Raw genomic sequence first — 17,553 nt, 5'->3', positions numbered from 1 at the left:
GTGCGTGAAAAAAAGGGATTTTCCCAGCTTCATGACAGGCGGCACGTGCCAGGACCGGCGCGGCGCGAAGTCACGGCAAGGTAAGCTTCTACTCGAAAAAATTTGAACAGTTCTTCCGAGCTAGATTCAGTGAAATGGCTACACTACAGCCTATACAGGAGACCGATTTCGTCTCAGATCTGGACCTGGACTCGCATTTGGGGCGCGTTGTGGCGGACAATGAACAGTGCTCTTGGAGAGTTTGGGCTCATTGTATTTCTCTCATCAAGAGCTTTCCAACGAGCCCAAGATCTTCAAAATCGGTGAAGTAGAACCAAAGTTATGTTGGAAATGGAGTGCGCATTTTCTTGACTGCCACAAATAATTCTGCGGAAGCAAAAAGTAAGTTAGTTACGGACTCCAAAGGGTTAAAGCGTAAAAAATGAACTGAAAAAATCCGTTTTCCCAGAAAGTGTGCTGGTTTGCAAGGGTGCTGCATAAACAAGTGCCGGATTAGAGAGGGACGACTGTACCAATAATTGCTGTATCTTTTCAAACGAATCCTGATGACAATAATTATTAAATGAGTGATATTTGTGGATACTCGACATCATTCCAGTGCAGTAATACTCAGCAGAGATCTGTATGCAGAACGGCGCACTGCGGCACTGGTTGCTTTGCTTAGTCAGCGGCTGGAACTGGAGACCGTCGATGAGTGAAAGTGCAGACCGTGGCGTCCGCGATCCAAACTTTGGGAGAGTTTAGTCTTTAGAGGTGCATTCCCAGCGTGCTGTGAGCTGCATCAGGGTGGATGGCGCGCACATGGACTCACTCGAGTCACTGCACACTACCTGTGACAGGGACAACGAACACGATCGACTCTGATGTAGACTACTATTCCGACTCCGGTAGGTCTCCAGGCGTACTAAGATCATGAAGTGACTGACGAGAGAATCACCAATACCTTTCAAGCAAACGGTCAACAAATGAATGAAGTGCAATGATGGAAATGGAAGCAAGGAGGTGAAGACCAGACTTTGCTGGACAGCTAGAAGACGTGTTATGGCCAACGCCGTATACGTAGTACAGCCGAGTACTAGTAGTACACTGTCAGTGGCCAGGTGAGATCGGTAGAACAGTTCAGATCAAGACCTTTTAAATTATGACGTTAGAAGTCTACAAATAACTACGACTTCTGGGTGGATCCAGTGGGACTAAAGTGGGACTAAAGCCTTTTCTACTTCCCTCTAGACTTTTAAGGGGAAGTATACCCTAAAATCAAATTTTCACCAGTTGTAGTCTTAGGGGTGCTGAGTCGAATGGTCTTGGTCCGAGGAAGCTGAGACGCTCCCTTCCTACTTGAATCCCAATCGAACTCGCGCACTTCCACCGAAACTGGGTGACTGCGCCCTACTAGATGGGGATTTGTATGCAAAATGTCACTAAAAGCGCCATTTCGTTCTTATAAAAGCATGGATGACCGCGATTGGCCCATATGTTGTAGTCTTTTGGACGCTGAGTCGATTGGTTTGGTCCGAAAAGGCTGCGATGCAGCGTTCCTCCTTTATTCCCAATCGAACATGGTTGAACAAGCGGTCACGTGCTCCTGCGTACGCCAGTCACCTGGTCACCGTGCCTGCAGGGTACAACTTACTAGCCTGTTTGACCTTTTTTTGGGTGCAGTCCTGTCACTCGAGTTGAACTCGAGTTGAACCTTGGTGTGAAAGTTGTCGCCTGCTGGCGTGGTGACCAGGTGATTTGGGCACCCAGGAGCATGTGACCGCTTGTTCAACCATGTTCGATTGGGTATAAAGGAGGAACGCTGCATCGCAGCCTTTTCGGACCAAAACCAGTCGACTCAGCGTCCAAAAGACTACAACATATGGGCCAATCGCGGTCTTCCGTGCTTTTATAAGAACGACATAGCACTTTTAGTGACATTTTGCATACAAATCCCCATCTAGTAGGGCGCAGTCACCCAGTTTCGGTGGAAGTGCGCGGGTTCGATTGGGAAAAAAGAAGGAAGGGAGCGTCGCAGCTTCCTCGGACCAAGACCATTCGACTCAGCACCCCGAAGACTACAACTGGTGAAAATTTGATTTCGGGGTATACTTCCCCTTTAAAAGTAAATGGAAGTAGAATACAATGTATTTTGTGGTCAGGCCCCTTATGTCACAAACACCAAAGTAGGTTCAATATATTACCAGGAGTACTGTAACATAGCTGCAAGAGTGTGCAACTGTCTGTACCACCTCTACCCAGTGATGCGACGGCAGCACTTCGCGTCACGTGACATGGTCCAAAAGGTTACACTGGGAAGCAGTGCAAAGTCACCACAAGGCAGTTGAACCTAAAGCAGGGCTGAGTAACGCCCTGGATCTATAATGCCCTGAGTGCAAATACTTCGAAATAATGTGTACGGGTTTATCACGTGATGAAAGTTGCAGACGCCATAGACTAGAGTATCCCACTCTTGGGTTGGGGGGGTTAAGAACTCTTGCCACTACTCATAAACATGCTACAGTGCTGCTCAGTGAAATCCAGTCGCGGCACTAAGGTTCGCGCCGGGCATTCCGAAGCCCCAGACCTGCAAACACTGGGCTGCAAAATGGTGCCAGACACAAACTCGAGTGACGCGACTGGATTTCCCTGAGCAGCATTGTACGATGCGTTTGGTGTAGATCTTACTGCGGTATACACAGCGTAATGGTATTCTAACTGACCAGATTGTACTGTAGTGTAGACCTTACTGCAGTATACTATGTAGTAGTGGTATTCTAACTGATCAGATTGTACTGTAGTGTAGACCTTACTGCAGTATACTATGTAGTAGTGGTATTCTAACTGACCAGATTGTACTGTAGTGTAGACCTTACTGCAGTATACTATGTAGTAGTGGTATTCTAACTGATCAGATTGTACTGTAGTGTAGACCTTACTGTAGTATACTATGTAGTAGTGGTATTCTAACTGATCAGATTGTCCTGTAGTGTAGAGGTTTAAAACGATTACACCATCAGTTGAGATGTTGCCTTGGCGAATTCGCGGAACGGCTATTCACTAGTAACTCATGCTGTAAAGTGTATACATAGTGCCCATCTGCCGTTTCCCTGCCTAACAGTGTATACATAGTGCCCATCTGCCGTTTCCCTGCCTAACAGTGTACACATAGTGCCCATCTGCCGTTTCCCTGCCTAACAGTGTATACATAGCGCCCATCTGCCGTTTCCCTGCCTAGCAGTGTATACATAGTGCCCATCTGCCGTTTCCCTGCCTAACAGTGTATACATAGTGCCCATCTGCCGTTTCCCTGCCTAACAGTGTACACATAGTGCCCATCGGCCGTTTCCCTGCCTAACAGTGTATACATAGCGCCCATCTGCCGTTTCCCTGCCTAACAGTGTATACATAGTGCCCATCTGCCGTTTCCCTGCCTAGCAGTGTATACATAGCGCCCATCTGCCGTTTCCCTACCTAACAGTGTATGCATAGTGCCCATCTGCCGTTTCCCTGCCTAACAGTGTATACATAGCGCCCATCTGCCGTTTCCCTGCCTAACAGTGTATGCATAGTGCCCATCTGCCGTTTCCCTGCCTAACAGTGTATACATAGTGCCCATCTGCCGTTTCCCTGCCTAGCAGTGTATACATAGTGCCCATCTGCCGTTTCCCTGCCTAACAGTGTACACATAGCGCCCATCTGCCGTTTCCCTGCCTAACAGTGTACACATAGTGCCCATCTGCCGTTTCCCTGCCTAACAGTGTATACATAGCGCCCATCTGCCGTTTCCCTGCCTAGCAGTGTATACATAGCGCCCATCTGCCGTTTCCCTACCTAACAGTGTATGCATAGTGCCCATCTGCCGTTTCCCTGCCTAACAGTGTATACATAGCGCCCATCTGCCGTTTCCCTGCCTAACAGTGTATGCATAGTGCCCATCTGCCGTTCCCTGCCTAACAGTGTACACATAGTGGCCGTAAGCAGTTCTGCTGAGTCACCACCATGACATCATTCACATAACCTCTATTGACTATAGTGGTATTGTCCCTGGCCAGACTATCCTCAGTGTACTATAGTGAATCAAGTTACCCGTGGCACCGGTTTTGAATGGCATTCTCAAACAGATGTTTGCAATAATGTAACATGGGTTATGTTTGCGGTGAGAAATGATTTGCATTTTGTGGAATCGAATCCAGTTCAGGCCACACTGCGATTGTGATTGGATTTTGAATGCAGTTCAAACTAGCACTGTTTGAGTGAAGCTTGAGTAGGTCAAAGTTCACAATTGGCACCCCTCTTCACAGCATCTATACATGAAAAGGGTAGGACTTGTTGCTTATGCCATATTATATATATAAACTAAAAGAATAAAAAAAAGATATTTGTGTGTAAAAAAAAGAGTAGAAAACACATGAGCAGGGTAATGCAGCAACCATCCACGTCTGTAACAAGATGATAAAGAGTCATAACGTGCGATAATAGGGCACAAAACTGACAGGCTACTGAGACATTCAGCGACCTGAGACCGAGCTCTAACACATCTCCAGTGCACAAACCAACAGCCTTCCAACTTGGAAGGTTCATGGTTACGTAGGACAGAAGAGGGGAAGGTTTGTGTTTGTGTGTGTGTGTTATCACTTTCAACTGCCCGCTAATGATAATATTATGATACTCTTCTAAACACTTCACATTCTTCTGTGCTGGCTAGGTCTCACACCGAGGAGCAGTACAAGCAAGCATGGACTGATTGTCAGTGTTCAAGTACAGGGAATCACCATGCAACACAGAACATGCAGTTTGTCCACCAACAAGTGCAATGTCAACTGATAGCCGAGTAGCAAGGTAAGACCAAGTTCAGCTGCAACTGAATCAGATAATTACATGTACACTCATTTGATGTATATTCACGATGTGTACAATCATGTTGTCCCCCAGGCCCCAGTACTTTCTGTCCTGTTCATTATACAGTCAGACCTCGTTTATCCGCTCCTCTTTTATCCCGATCCATCGCCATCCAGAAGAAAATCGCTGGTTACCGATGTGCAGTACATGTTACGCATACAACATAACCGGACCTCGCGATCCGCATACCGGTGCATGGTTTTGTGTACAAACTGGTTGAAATGTGCAGAAAAACTTCGCTAGTTGTACTGCACAGGACGCGTCTACATGTATGTACGATGCCACTCCTTTTGATATGCCACATGCATATACAGAATGTGTGTTCAGTTATCCGGTTCCCTCGCCTATCCGGATATTTTTTGTGGAAACGGATGTGTGCGGTTAAGCGAGGTCTGACTGTACTGCAATAGTTTGCCATACAATGTACGTCATGTGATAATACGTTGCTATGCCAATACCCCACTTATTAGGAAACCAGGCCACCTGCCTCGTAGTACTGCTCTTTTCTCTCCCAAACTCAATACATGTACTGTATAGCAGTCAATACATGTACTGTATAGCAGTACAGTACATGTATTGACTGCTATACAGTACATGTACTCTTGAGTACATGTACTGTATAGCAGTACAATACCTGTACTCAAGAGGTAATAACCCCCCAGAGTGTGCAACTCCCACATACCCTGCTGTCCCAACAGAATTTCAAGTTGACGTCATTATTTATGACGCAATGCTCCTTGCACCAGTGATTTACAACATGTGTACGGGTGTCAACGCATCACATGTTTTTCTTTGCAATAATTTGTACAGGATCTATCGGCTTCGGTCAACCACGGGTTCCGGATTCGTCTGATAATCCGTGTACAGCGCGCATTGCATCATCAAAATGACGTCAACTTGAAATTCTGTCGGGACAGCACCCATAGTGGAGTTGCACACTCTGGGGGGGGGGGGGGGGGTTATGTACTCTTGATGTACTGTATAGCAGTACAATACATGTACTGTATAGCCGATATATCAGGTTCGGCCTCATTTCCTCTGTGCTGCGCTGACGAGTCCACAAAGGACGAAACAGTTCTGTCCGCAGATTGAGTATTTCGCTCCTGCTCTTGTAGCAGTTGAGCACTCTTGCGTGGGGTAGTGCCTTTGCTGTTTGCGTTATGCAGAGCTCACTGACTTGTCAGTTTGAGCACTCTGGCAAGGTACGTTCGGGCCTGATTGGAAATTTTTATTTCCATTGCTATCAGGTTCGGCCTCATTTCCTCTGTGCTGCGCTGACGAGTCCACAAAGGACGAAACAGTTCTGTCCGCAGATTGAGTGTACTGTATAGCCGTAAATTTTCGGACGGAATTTATTTTCGTACGATTTCGTACACGGCTTCTTTTGTACTAAAATTAATTCCATAGCTCAGTGGTTAGAGCATCGCTGGCTACAAGCGAGGGTCCCTGGTTCGAGTCCTGGTGGTGACAGTCAATTTTTTCTTCAGACTTTTCCCGTTTGTCTCTTTCCCTCAAACCAGTTAATATTAATTCCGCGCTAAAATTTGTTCATTTGAAATTATGTACTTCAATAGCCCTTGGCGGATTATGCCGGCATAATATTTGGCATAATCTTGGGATTTCGTCAAAAAATTATGCTCCGGCAACGTGTAAGGTCGGCATAATCTTTCGGTTTAGACAAAAATTATGCTTAGGCCTTGTTAGGGGCATAATACAGCTTTGTCAGAAAGCCTGCAGATGTTTGTTTTTTAAATACCCCAGTTACGCTCCTTGTCATAGCCCTTGGCGGATTATGCCGGCATAATATTTGGCATAATCTTGGGATATGCCTCATTTCTCGTTGGCTGACGTAGGAAAGAAACGAGAAATCATCACGGTAGTTCTTGTTTTAGTTCTTTTTCTTCTTCCTGTTGCTGCTGTCCCCGCAGAGGCTGTTTGTTGTTGCTGTGTGCGTGTGTATGTGGGTGTGCATGTGACTGTGCATGTGACTGAGGTGTGTTAGGGGTGGTGGGGGGTGGCTGCACACAGGAGTGAGAAAGAGAGTAAAAAAGAATTCGTCAAAAAATTATGCTCCGGCATAATATACGGATTCCAGTGTGTAAGGTCGGCATAATCTTTCGGTTTAGACAAAAATTATGCTTAGGGCATGGCCGTGTGTGTATGCGTGGTTTCTCAATCCTCTATGTACAGTGTGAATACATAGTGGAACCGAGCATAATTAAGCATAATTCAGCATATTTGTTGGCATAATTGTGGCATAATCAAAAGCATAATTTGACGATTGGCCGAGCATAGTCCGCCAATGGCTATACTTCAAAGTACACTAGACATGATGTACATGATGACCTGGCTCCCGTTCAGGACTAGTGTGTGTGTGTGAAGTGGCGCATGCGCGCAGTGCAGTACAGCTAGCTACATTTTTTGTAGTCATAGCACGCATGCCATGTGCCTTGGCACGCGCGTACTGCATGCGAACACGTGCATTTAGCATGCACTGTACGAAAATAAAATTCGTGCGAAGGGTCGAAATTCGGCTTTGCCCGAAAATATTCCCGCCTGAAAATTCCTGCTATCCAGCACTTGCAAGCCAGATACGGAAGAAAGAAAAAAATCATCAATCACACCACCGGGACTCAAATCAGAGACCTTGCTATTCGCAAACAATGCTCTAACCAACTGAGTTACATGTACATCATGACTCAAGAAACAAGAGCGTTCAACTCCCGGATGGGTTGGCGAAACTTTTCGTTGACGTAATCTTTCCTACGGCGCACGCGCTGCGAGTCTTTTGGGAAATTTTGCCTCGTGCGCTTGGCCGAGCTCAAGGGCGACAAGGACGGTGCCCAGCGCGTGCCCTCACACTGCTCTGCGGCGAAATGCGCGGGCTCTGTTCGACATGCGTCATGTTTTCTGAAAAAGGTGACATCCACAAAACAAATCCGCCATGTGCCGGGGTGTCTGCAGATTGTGCAGAAGAAATGCGGAATTGCACGCTCTTGTGTATCTACTTTTGCTCTTATCTACGGTGAGCAGGTGGTCTAGTTTCCTAATGCTTTGAAATCCTACTTGAAGTCCAATAATATAATTTGAAATTTTTATTTGCGTTTGCTCACAGGGGACATAGTTTGATGCGCTCCCATTGATATCGAGCAAATGGCTGAGGACCCTCTTGAGTGGCGTGGGATGCCAGTACGCTTGTTGATTGATCTATCCTTCTTCCCCTGTGAACAAACGCAAACTTAAAGTTTCAAATTAAATATTTGGACTTCACGTAGAATTTCAAAGCAGTAGGAATCTAGACCACCTGTCTCGCACTGTTCTGATACTAGAGATAGATGGAGTCATACTGTAGCTCAGTTGGTTAGAGCATTGCTCGCGAATAGCAAGGTCCCTGGTTTGAGTCCCGGTGGTATGACTGATGATTTTTCTTTCTTTCGTATCTGGCTTGCAAGTGTTGAGTTTCAAACAGAAAAGACTTTGAACTTCTCCGTTATTACGTCCAAATTTGAAATACCCCACTTACTAGGGATGATCTTAGAGTCGTGTTTTCCTGCTGGTGTTTTTCTGCCTTGCCCAGACGGATATGTGGACGTCAGTGCAGAACGCCTTTGTGATGGGCAATGTAGCCTTGCAATTGCAGCTGGTGGTGCTTGTGGTAGGAGGCAGCCTCGGGTAGTCCCAGCAGAGAGTACATCATGCGAAGATCGAGTCTTGCTCACCCTCCGGGTGAATACCTGGCAGTGCAAGAAAGCTCCTTGGCACATCACACAATGTGGGTCACAAGAATGACGCACAGCAGAAATAAATCCATATACTGCCGCTTTCTCTTGCTGGTTGTGCTGCTGCAAGTATCAACCTGTTGTGAACTGTGTTTTCCTCTCGCCCTCTCCTCATCAAATATATTTTTATTGTGAACTAGCCTCTAGTTTGGCAGGTTAGCATCACTCTGCTCTTGTGGCTCCTTGTTCACAACCAGAGTCACCCACTCCCGACTGTCTGTCTTTTTCTCACACTGTGGTTGTCTGTTTGTCTCTGTCTGTCTGTCTGTCTGTCTGTCTGTCTGTCTGTCTGTCTGTCTGTCTGTCTGTCTGTCTGCCTTTCTCCCCTCTCTCTCTCTCTCTCTCTCTCTCTCTCTCTCTTTCTCTCTCTCTCTCTCTCTCTCTCTCTCTCTCTCTCTCTCTCTCTCCCCCTCCCTCCCTCCCTCTCTCCTTCTATATCTCTGTTCTATTTGTCTGGTGGTTGGCGGAGTTGGCAGAAACGCTTATCGATGTGGTGGATGGGGAGTGTGAGCACAAAGCCAAGTTGCATGCTTTACCCATATTTTTCTCAGGCATTAATTCTGTTCAAGGTCCACTCCTATATCCTCTGCTCATTTACAAGTTGCGAATATTTCCGAAGTCATAGAGGCAACTTAGGCCGACGGTTATGTAGGGCTTGAGGTGAGAGCTACCATCTTTTTAACGGCATGATGTACGTTTCCAAGGTTACTTTAACAACGTGCTGTCAAACACCGGGCCTCCTTATGTACTACATGCATCGTTACGAGATCAGCTAGAAAATTGTGTTGCTAGGCAACGGCCAAAGTGTTGGATCGAGTTTGACACTACTCGTGCAATGCAGTGCTTATGTTAGTGGCGAGTGTCGTATTACCATCGTGCTGTGGGATATCACAATACCGTTGTGATGTGGGATATCACAATACCATCGTGCTGTGGGATATCACAATACCGTTGTTCTGTGAGTATCATTGATAGATTTTTGAGCTACTCCTGGCTAGCGAAGGAGAAAATAATGAACTTCGAATTACAAGGATAGCAACTCAATCTCACTTCGAAATAAGCGTTCGAAGGACATAGCCAATGTACTGTAAACAGCTGTTCTGTACGAGGACTGGCTTCGAATTATCCAACCGGCGCACTTTTCGTTCTTCGAATTATGCATTCGAATTTGACTTGAAGTGACTTGCTGAAGATCGGTACGACGAAAAAGTTCGAATTACACGGAATGTTCGAATTATACCGTATTCGAATTAGAGGGAGTCTACCTGTACCATGGTGCTGTGGAGCATCGCATTCCCCCTTTGCTGTGGTGTATCACATTGCCAATCACTGATATCAGACCTGCACTACCGGACATATTGTGCTTGCCACCTGATGGCACAAATCAATTCAAAACATGTGCCCTACGGCTGGGGTAGGAGATTAGGAATGTACTTGTAACAGATGATGTGGCTGGTGTTAAAAATAATGAAGCCATGCTAGCAAGGGATACACTAGATTGTGCGGTAGGGGTCAAAGGGGTGCACTGGGTACCCGCCCGTTAATCTCAGGTACCGTTAGTAAAAGGGTACCCGTTTGTATTTCGATGATCCAGTCAGTACGGAACAACACTGCTGGGATCGAGCATTCCAGGCGGGAGTCAATTATTTACACAACTCCACGCTCGGTGTCCGCATTGCTTTTGCATTTTCGCAGCTAGTAGATCTACCTCTGCAACTATCGGACACATAATTATCAATTTGCAAATTACAATGTGATATCAAAATGCAACCTGAGAACAGCAGTACAGATTAAAATCTTGATTTCTGTGAAATTTGGGCAAACAATTAAACATGACCCCTACTGTGCGGCCACGTTGTTAATGGCAACCGTAGTCCGTGAAGCAGTTATGTCTACTGTGTACCAATTTGCAAGATTCAATTCTGATTGCTGAAGGAAAGTGTCTTGAGTCCACTGATTCAGAGTTATGTGTCATAAGCAATAGGTTTTGACTTGGCTTGCGGCAACTGGTCATGAGCTAACAATTCTACCTTGTCACACGTCGTTCTGTGAGAACCGGACCTATGGGACGGTGAGAAGGCAATCATGCCTGTGCTATTGGTGAAGTAAAATAAACGTCAACAACAACACGAATGCTAGCGGTGCCGCTGTGACTTGTGATCAAAACCTTTAAAACGTGTGTCAGTGATTCAAGGGTAATCAGAGCATGAACTTGTATGTACAGGGTATGCTGACACTGCTATGGCAATATACATTCGAGTATAAACATTTGTAGAGTAGAGTTTTCCAGGTTTAACTGACATAGCGGTAACTATTCTGTACAGTGACTAGTGTAAAAACAGTAGGTGAGAGTAGACATGAACACATTCAGTAAAACTGATACCACAGTACACTGGACTAGACAGTACATGTAGTTCAGTTCATCATTATATCTACATAGTAACACAACACTGTGTGTGTCATAGACAATCTGTATACATCATGTCTATACAAGTGATGTCACAGTGTTGTGATCAATGACAGGTAGTGTGCTGTTGGAGTATCTCTTACTGCAGTAGCTGCTTGAAATGATCCCTGTCCAGTGCTGGTCACTTTCACCAATCTCAACTGCTAAACACTATCCAGTAGAGATCTTCAGAAGCTCACCTAGCCCTGTAGAATGTACAACGGGGAATCGCGTATACACACACAAACACACACACACACACACACACACACACACACATGCATGTGCACACATACAGAGAACACACGTACATGTCGACACACATACACACAAACACACATGCATGCATGCAGATGCGCACACAGCTGAAGGAGTCCTACAAAAGTGACTCCATTGGTTATTGCCCCACCCAACAGCCACCACACTTTGCAATCCCCAACTCTGGCTGGACTGGTTATGATCTCACTCACAAAACCGCAGCAACCGGGCCGGTGAGACCAAGGTGAAGAAAGAGGTTGGCATGAGGGGATCCGCGTCCCGAGTTCCACTTGCATGTACCCCTGGCCCAGTGAAGTTAACACTTGATACTAGTGTGGGCTGCACATTGCAAACTCAGATTATAGAGAATATATGGTCCTGGAACAGTAATGTTCTTCTGTGAGTGCACCCACCAACCGAACTCAATGGTACAAGCATACAATCACCCACTCTTGAAGATGCACATTATATGTACACGCACACACACACACACACACACACACACACACACACACACACACATATACAGACACAGAAACTTGCACACACACACATGCACACGTGCACACATATGTGCACACGCAGACAACTGTCCCATGGAGCCATTGCCACAGGGTCACATGGAACCATGGTCCCATCATTGGCAATGCAGACATAGACGATTCGAACAAACCATGTTGTGACGCAGCCAAAACCAAAGATCTGGAGCAAATACCACTGTGTAAGCCTTCCCCTTCCACAGACACAGCTGTGGTTCTCTTGTACCGCATTTAAAGTACATGTTCTGACATGAAGTAAGCACAGTACACAGCACACAGTACACAGCACACAGTACACAGTACACAGTACACAGTACACAGCACACAGCACACAGTACACAGTACACAGCACACAGTACACAGTACACAGCACACAGCACACAGTACACAGTACACAGCACACAGTACACAGTACACAGCACACAGTACACAGTACACAGCACACAGTACACAGTACACAGTACACAGCACACAGCACACAGTACACAGCACACAGTACACAGCACACAGCACACAGTACACAGCACACAGTACACAGTACACAGTACACAGCACACAGCACACATTACACAGTACACAGTACACAGTACACAGCACACAGCACACAGTACACAGCACACAGTACACAGTACACAGCACACAGCACACAGTACACAGTACACAGTACACAGTACACAGCACACAGCACACAGCACACAGTACACAGCACACAGCACGCGCAGCAAACACTCACTCATGTGAGCCGAAGACAGCACTCTTAACTTACTGCGACATGCGACGTCTGAGTGCTGCCAGCATAGCACAGTGTTGGTTGTGTTCACTTAGGTGTTCATCAGTTTGACGATGTTTGCCACACAGGTAAGCCATGCCACAACGAGTACATGCTGTGATGTTGTCCAAGTCATAGCAGACAAAACATGCTGCTACACTTGGACACCATTCCAGTAGTGCAATGTGGTGATCAATGCTCACTTGGCCTCTCTTAGATTGACCATGCAGGGCAGCAATGAGAGAGATGTATAGTACAGGATTGTCCACAGTTGTTGGTGGTAAGTACACAATTCCAGACACTGAGAGACCAGTTGCACAATTGCTTGGCAGGCAAGCACTGACATCCTTAACCAATGACTTCAACGCTGGGAAGAGTTTGGAACTATCGACAGGTGCTAAGACAGTATTCTACAGCAAAACACACAGCAAAGGACAGTGCAAAGAGAACGTGACTGAAGCCCGTACAATCGAAACAGACAACATATCGCACAATACTGTATAGCAGGAAATTTTCGGACGGAATATATTTTCGTACGATTTCGTACACCGCCTTTTTGTACTAAAATTAATTCCGCACTAAAATTTGTTCATGCGACTTTACGTGCACTGTACATGGGTACTGCTTACGAACACGTGCATTTAGCATGCAGCACTGTACGAAAATAAAATCCGTACGAAAGGTCGAAATTCGGCTTTGTCCGAAAATATTTCCGTCCGAAAATTTCCTGCTATACAGTAATTACTAACCAGGCTGATATAGCCAAATGCAACGCGTTCCATATCCATGGTTACCATGTTTTAGAAGTTTTCACATTCTCCTGTGTGTTCACCAAGTAATGAGGTTTAGTGAGACAGACACTATACCGTAGATCAATACTGAGTACACTGTGTTGCAGTACACTGGGTTCTTTCAGAATGGAGTGTGGGGTGTGGATGAAAACTAGGGTAAGGATAACGCTGCACTACCAGCTTACCTCGAAAGTTAGCAGTGCTCTAGCCGTCAGAATACAAGACTGCATCACTTCCACATCAGGTACCCTGTTCTGGCTACAGTTGTTAATCAGTGCTGCTGTGTTATCTGCTGGATTTGAGCCATGACACCATCTCCTGACATAGTCCATCACAATGTTGTAGGGATGCTGTGCTGGTAGAATGAGACCCGTTGGAGTTGTGCGCGCCCTTCCATTTACTACCAAGGATATGTACTGGATGTTGCACATATCATCCAAGTACACGTCCATTAGTGTGGATACTGTGTCATTATCCATGCAGTGCAGGTACTGTTGTAAATGTACAGCTGCCACAGTGGTATAGTCGTCATTGGTTTCGACCGAGCGGCTGATAGCAGTTGGTACATGTTTCCATTCGCACAGTGGTATACCCAGTGTTGAAAGCAATGATAGTGAAATAATCCACTCACTGCTACAGCAACTTGACATAACCTTGCCCAGGATCGTACCAATGCACTGTTGCAGAAAACTGAACATTATAGCACATGACGTGACTGCACCATCCTGTGATAGGAAGTATGATGACATCACTCTCTCAGCAAGGTCTTCTACCGCCTGCACATTGGGTATATCCTTGTTGAGCAGAGTGGAACAATACAGTTGAATGAGTTTCAGGGCACATTCAGTGACACCTGTTGCAAGACCCATTCTCAGTGTTGTTGTAAGACGCAGGTACACTACCTGAAGACGGGATAGTGTTTCGTGGCTGAGCTCAGCTTGTCCTTCCCTGCTGCCCATGGTCAGAGATATGGTTATCCTGCATGACTCCAGAGAAAGTTGAATCAATGTCAGCAGCAGCTGTGACTGCTCTCCTGTTGGTTCCTGTTTACATTTCTCCAGAAGCTTTTGAGCTTTGAGATCCAAATCGTCGAAATTGCTGTCCGAACCTGCTGCTTCGCCTGCACAGGTAATCATACACAGGACTGAGGCACAAAGGCTGCCAACTTGAACGGATAGCGGTGCCTTGTCCAATGTTTGAACCCTTTCAAAAAACGCTGCAAAAACCGGCGCTGTCCCTAACAAAGCCACACCCAAACCACGGCATGTTGCTAATCTAGCGAAAGGAAGAAGTTCATCATCGGGCAATAGATCCACAACTGACAACGCATTCTCCATGTTCACCCTTTCCTGAAGCAGTTGGTAACTCCAATACATTGCTTTGTCTGCACCACAACCTCTACAGTCATCAACTTCCTTCACAAAGCCTAGGAAATGCTTGCACATTCGCCGTTGGTACATGGATTGCTTGTTTTCTGGGCATTGGTAACGACCAAATTCGGCGATGAATGGTTGCAAAGAGTAGCGATCCAAATACAAATTGTAATCCAGGAAACAAATCTTGATCAGAGGATCAAAACGTACAAGATGAACCACATTGGCATCAGTTGCAGGCAAACCCACCATCACACAAGCGCAATCAGATGAGAACGAGGAGCGTAGTTGAGCTAGAGCATGGAATGAGTCCTTCTCATCCTGCTGTAATGTGTTGTATGCTATTGTCAACAGCTTCAGGATTCGATGATTCGGTTTCAGAACATCGTCGTTGAAGACATCAAGACCAATCTTCTTGAACACCGCCAGCAACATGGTTGGAGTTAATCGACCACCTTGTAGAAGACCAGCTGTAATGCGTACAGCAAGTGGAACATTTCCACAATGATCCACTAACCTTTGTGCATCTTCAATGCTCACACTACCTTCAACACATAGACCATGGAGAAGGCCAACAGCACAGACCTTTGTCAGACCATCAAGACGGTGTTGTTGTAGTTTAAACTGGGCAGCGTGTAGGTCAAAGTAAACACGACTTGTCAGTAGGACATGTACGCTGTGTTGTTGGCGCAGTAGTCGCTGGATGACATCTTGTAGTTGGAAATCCTTATCCGCATTGGCCTGGATAGCATCCTCGGCATTGTCCAGAATAACTAGCATGTGGTGTTTGCTACCATGATCATCCATGCCATCAGTTGATTTTGTTGCCTTGCCAGTAGTTTCAGATGAAGCTGGGTTTGTTTCGAGTCGGTTTTGAATCATTGCCTGGACAGCCTCAACACCAGCTACACCGCGTAAGTCAAAGAACTCCACACGATAACCAGCATTGCGACATACATGTCCAACAGCAATGGCTACGGACGTCTTACCAAAACCAGCTGGTGCCGCAAGACTCTGCACTCGTGTAGATGATGACTTGGACTTTGTTGTGAGAATGTTGTGACTGATCTTTGTAACAATGTCATCCCTGCCAGTGAAGTGCTCGTCCAGGTCTGGTAGAGATGAGTTGCTTGAATGTGATGATGTTTTTGAAACCTGAGGTGTAGTTAGTCTAGTACTCATTGTTGTACCCATACTAGTTGCACTGCTTGTTGCTAAAGCTGATGTTGCTTCTTTGTCTGTTGCTGTATGTCTACTGCTGGAGGACAGTTGTTGATCAGTCTCACTACCTCCCTCTGTGTGGACTGACTGTTGTGTTTTCTGTTGTCCAGGCATCATGATGGTAGCATCTACCAAGATAACAAGTAGAGAACAGAACTACAGTGAACGTAGAGTCTGTACGAGTAGAAATCTGTTGTGACCCTGTATACATAGTTCATGCACCTCTCATCATTTCTGAACTCTCTTTTTTACTAGACCTTTGCACATACATTCGTCCCTCTCTAATCCGGCACTTGTTTATCCAGCACCCTTGCAAACCAGCACTCTTTCCTCTGTGTGGACCTCTGTGTGGACTGATGGTTGTGTTTTCTGTTGCCCAGTCGTAGTCATGGTATTACCTACCAAGACAAAAGGAAGTGGACACAACTACGATGAATGTACAGTCTGTATGAGTATTAATCTGACATGACCCTGCATAGATAGTACTTCTCGCCAGTATTTCACTCTCTGCGCATTCACTATCGCATGCAGTATAGCCAAACTGTCACATGCCTCTACCAAAATGTTTACCCATCTTCATGACATTGGTCCACTTCTATTTCCTTTCCTTTTGAACACTATAAGTCAACCTCTTGCTGGCGCTCTTCAATGTGTTGCCTCAGTGGAATCTTCATTAAAACAGAACTCACATCCACTACTAGTATCTGAGAATTTATCTCAGTTGTCTCATTGTCTTTCTGACTGGCTTGTTTCATTTTGACTTTCTGCACCCCAGTGTGCCGCTTGCTTGTGCTGACCTCTATTCTTTCTCCGTATGCTGCTGTCTGCTCGACCTTTCTTTTCGCAGCTAGCTCTCTTTGGACTTCAGCTCGTGTAAGGACTTGAATAGGCTTTGCTGATAGGAATTGCGCCGCCGCTCAAGCAAAATCGGCCGATTTAGCCGGGTTTGGCCTTTGCAGTTTCTTTCTTTTAAATTTTACTCAGGGGTGTCATCGGGTAGTAGGGTACCCATGCTACCCGTAATTAGAGCGGGTATTCCGGTAGCAATTTGCTCCTGAGACCTCGATCGGGTAGTTGGAGTACGGTGTTTTGGCAAACGTACATGTACACAGCACAGCTACGCACTTTCTATGTAGAGCAAGCGCGCACTCACTGTACAAACTACCGGTATGTCCAAAATACCCGACAGGGTACCCGTGCTACCCGGATAGAGAATTAGAAATACCCTTACCCGTTACCTGAGCAAACCCTTACCCGTTGCAGTCCTAGTTATATTTACTGTTTCTCAAGTCTTTCTACTTTTACTATACCGGACCTGAGGACTCTGCCACACTGATTTCTCTGTGCTTTGGGTTTGAGGTACGCTTCAGTGGAATGACCAAGAGGCGCTTATATACTTTGTGCCAATGGTCTTGGGATAACTAACACATACTAGTAGGGATGATAAGCTGGCCACAACTCTCTCTCCCTCCCTCCCTTCCTCCCCCCCCCTCCCT

The 17,553-nt window shown here is 46.0% G+C and overlaps 1 protein-coding gene and 1 long non-coding RNA gene across 2 annotated transcripts; one reads left to right on the top strand and one right to left on the bottom strand.

Moving 5' to 3' along the window:
• The first annotated feature begins 307 nt into the window (after positions 1-307).
• LOC135806854 (uncharacterized) lies at positions 308-9,495 on the top strand. Its single transcript, XR_010551310.1, has 3 exons — positions 308-1,100; positions 4,688-4,821; positions 8,459-9,495. It is a non-coding gene; the product is annotated as an uncharacterized LOC135806854 (long non-coding RNA).
• A 1,683-nt stretch (positions 9,496-11,178) lies between these two features.
• On the bottom strand, positions 11,179-13,874 carry LOC135806852 (uncharacterized). Its single transcript, XM_065321034.1, has 3 exons — positions 13,649-13,874; positions 12,670-13,082; positions 11,179-11,312 (listed from the first exon to the last, which is right to left on the bottom strand). The coding sequence occupies exons 1-3, from the start codon at positions 13,793-13,795 to the stop codon at positions 11,303-11,305; spliced, it is 570 nt and encodes a 189-aa protein (XP_065177106.1). The 5' UTR covers positions 13,796-13,874; the 3' UTR covers positions 11,179-11,302.
• Positions 13,875-17,553: the final 3,679 nt, after the last annotated feature.

Source organism: Sycon ciliatum, chromosome 1 (genome assembly GCF_964019385.1).
Source record: "Sycon ciliatum chromosome 1, ocSycCili1.1, whole genome shotgun sequence".
Taxonomy (NCBI): domain Eukaryota; kingdom Metazoa; phylum Porifera; class Calcarea; order Leucosolenida; family Sycettidae; genus Sycon; species Sycon ciliatum.
The sequence above is the reverse complement of the archived record's forward strand: the minus strand, read 5'-3'. Positions and strand labels throughout refer to the sequence as shown.

Coding starts and splice junctions, on each gene's coding strand:
- LOC135806852 (XM_065321034.1), bottom strand. CDS start 13,795: ATGGACTATGTCAGGAGATGGTGTCATGGCTCAAATCCAGCAGATAAC. Junction 13,083..13,648: donor GAGCACTGCTAACTTTCGAG/GTAAGCTGGTAG, acceptor GTTTTGCTGTAG/AATACTGTCTTAGCACCTGT.